Genomic DNA, 2874 nt, shown 5'->3' on the forward strand with positions numbered 1-2874 from the left:
GGAGGTGTATGCGTCCTTTACATTAGCATACAGCAGGTGCAGGCTCTTCTCCTCTCTGGTTTTACAGGTCACATACTGGGTGAATTTCGGGAGTGTCTTTTTAATAGAGACATGGTTGAAGTCACCCGAGATTATAATGAGAGCACTCAGGTGTGAGATAACTTTCATGATAACTCCAGTTTAACTTATTACTGAACTTTGCTGATTGACAACAAAATGTTTGGATGAATGTTTTCCACCATCAAACTTCATCACAGCATCACCAGAAATATGTTGACGTGATGCCATGTTTTGTATGCTTAGTATATGAAAAGTCCATCAGGAGCAGGTTGTCTCTTTAATAACCTAGTGATGCTAAACTGTGTGTGTGTGTGTGTGTGTGTGTGTGTACACTTGTGATTCTCAGGGATCCCCGGTGTAATCGTAGCAGTCTCTTTGGGAGTGAAGGACTTCAAACAGTTTTACGGAGTTACACAAATGACCATGGCTGATACTAACCAAACTAACGCCATGTAAGTAAGCTAACTGCTTTTAGCATGACAACAGGAATCAACAATTTCAACAATATCAATCCTTAAAAAAACACAATCTGACCTGTCACAATCACAGAGCATGGTAAAATGTCATTTTTACACTTTTATATATGATCATACAGTGTTTGTGCGTTTGTGTTTGTTGGTTTTGGCTGTTTTCACACAGGTTTTTGTGTGATTTTTGTGGCAAAAGGCCTTCAGATTATTACAATCTTTGTTAATTTGGTGAAACCCATGCTTACTAATGGTTACATCAAGTGTGGTTTACAGTATTAAAAAACATTAGCATGTGCGAAGACATTTTGAGTATCGCAAGGGAATGGCGGACTCCGCCACTAACACTGAAAACATATGTAAAAAGGTGATGACAGACTGTAAACACATTTAATGGCTACTGCTGAAAAAACGGCAACCATTAATAGTATCAAAAACTGTGTTTCATTTCATAAAAAAGGACTGTAGCTTTAAACATTTAAGATGTAATAATAATAATTATCATCATCATCTACACCGTACTGTATGTCTTCTGCATGATCTGTTGTGAAAGTATTTTGACAGTCCATTGGGTTACCCACAGCTGCTGGATCACTGATGACTCCTTCTTCTACTCCTTGAACCTGGTGTATTTCACCCTTATATTCATCTTCAACTCTGGCATATTGATAGCAGTGGCCTCTAACATCTGCAAGATGAAACAAGTGTTCAGGAACAAGTCCAAGCTTGGAGTGCAGGCTGATGGAGAGACATGGAATGACTCGAGGTTCAGTGAGTCCTGCAGGAGTGGCCTCACTGTGATGGGTCTTACCTGCCTGATGGGGACCACCTGGGGCCTGGCCTTCCTGGGCTCAGGATATGTCAACTACCCCATCCTCTACCTCTTCTGCATCCTCAACTCCACACAAGGTCTGCTGTCACTTCTGAGTTTGTCTCTGTTAAAATGTTTTTAACCTGTCTATGCGTTGACAGGTTTGTCTTTATTAAATGTTACCAGCTACCAGTTTAATAATTAATGTGTCTCTTTGTCAAGGTTTCTTTATTTTCCTGTGGATCTGCCTGTCGGCCAAGAAGCAGAGGAAGAGAGACATGGAGGACAAACTGTCCTCTACTCCTGTGAAGTCTTCAGAAGTCAAATTTGATTAGACTCCCTTTGCTGCCATTAGTCCTGATGATAAAGGCCTGATGTAATCACTGATAGCATAGCTGTGCTGGTAATCCCCATGTAACCACAGAAACTCCCATATGTAACCCTGTTTGAAATGTCCTTAAACTGTAAAACACTTTTATCTGTAACTTTATTATTAACCTCACGTAAATGTACATTTATTTTTTAGGCTTAAGTGTCATTTTAGTGAAGCTCTTTCCTTCACTAACTTACTATAGAATTTTGTACCTGTGTTTTTGAATAAAGTCTTAATATACCAGAATAGAGCAATTGTAACTTGTTGCTATTTGTAAATGGTTTACATTTTTTTTTAAATCATATAGCTTTGAATTATTTATATCATATATTAATGGGACAGTTCAGATTTGTTGAAGTGGAGTTGTATGGGGTACTTATCTATAGACAGTGTATTACATACAGTAGATGTCAGTCGTTACGCCCCCAGTTTGGAGAAGCAGGCAGTAGTCTGACGTGGAAGTTACGCAATCGACTGCTGTGGAGAGGTCAGCAACAAAAAACATTTTAGCCACATAAAAAAGTCCCACCTGAATATTTTCACAGCTTTACCTTGCTGTCAGACAGTGATTTCCAACGGGACAATAAAGCTGTTATATTGCTGTCTTCAAGGCCAGACTTCATTGAGAAAATCAATGATTTAACATCAGCTGAACACAGGATTTGCCGGTCTACCACTGCCTTGAACAGTTATTTTGTGTTTCTGTGTGACTTTGGCTTTTAAAAGTTTGAATTCAGATTCACTAAAGTCACACAATGGCAAAAACTAACTAACCGATTAAGGCAGAGAAAAGCAGCTCTCATGTTCAGTGAACTAAAATTACTGTTTTTCTCAGTAGAGTCTGGTTGGTCTGATGAGAGCAGAGATGAGTAACTGAAGCTATTCATGGCTTCCCCTTTGAAACAGCCTTTCTGGTGGAAAGGTAAAGCGATGAAAATATTCTTAATATGCCATACACTTAAAATGATATTCAATCAATTCAATCAATTTTATTTATAAAGCCCAATATCACAAATCACAATTTGCCTCACAGGGCTTTACAGCATACGACATCCCTCTGTCCTTATGACCCTCACAGCGGATAAGGAAAAACTCCCCAAAAAAACCCCTTTAACGGGGAAAAAAACGGTAGAAACCTCAGGAAGAGCAACTGAGGAGGGAAT

General features: G+C 39.0%; 1 protein-coding gene across 1 annotated transcript in view; it reads left to right on the top strand.

The window, feature by feature from the left end:
• Positions 1–1841, top strand: part of LOC126393737 (adhesion G-protein coupled receptor G2-like) — an 11991-nt gene extending 10150 nt beyond the window's left edge. Inside the window, exons 10-12 of the mRNA XM_050050060.1 lie at positions 407–512; positions 1111–1436; positions 1561–1841. Of these exons, the coding sequence (XP_049906017.1) occupies positions 407–512; positions 1111–1436; positions 1561–1673 (545 nt within the window). The 3' untranslated portion in view covers positions 1674–1841. The remainder of the gene's footprint in view (positions 1–406; positions 513–1110; positions 1437–1560) is intronic.
• The last annotated feature ends 1033 nt before the right edge of the window (positions 1842–2874 follow it).

This window comes from Epinephelus moara, chromosome 1, assembly GCF_006386435.1.
Source record: "Epinephelus moara isolate mb chromosome 1, YSFRI_EMoa_1.0, whole genome shotgun sequence".
NCBI lineage: Eukaryota > Metazoa > Chordata > Actinopteri > Perciformes > Serranidae > Epinephelus > Epinephelus moara.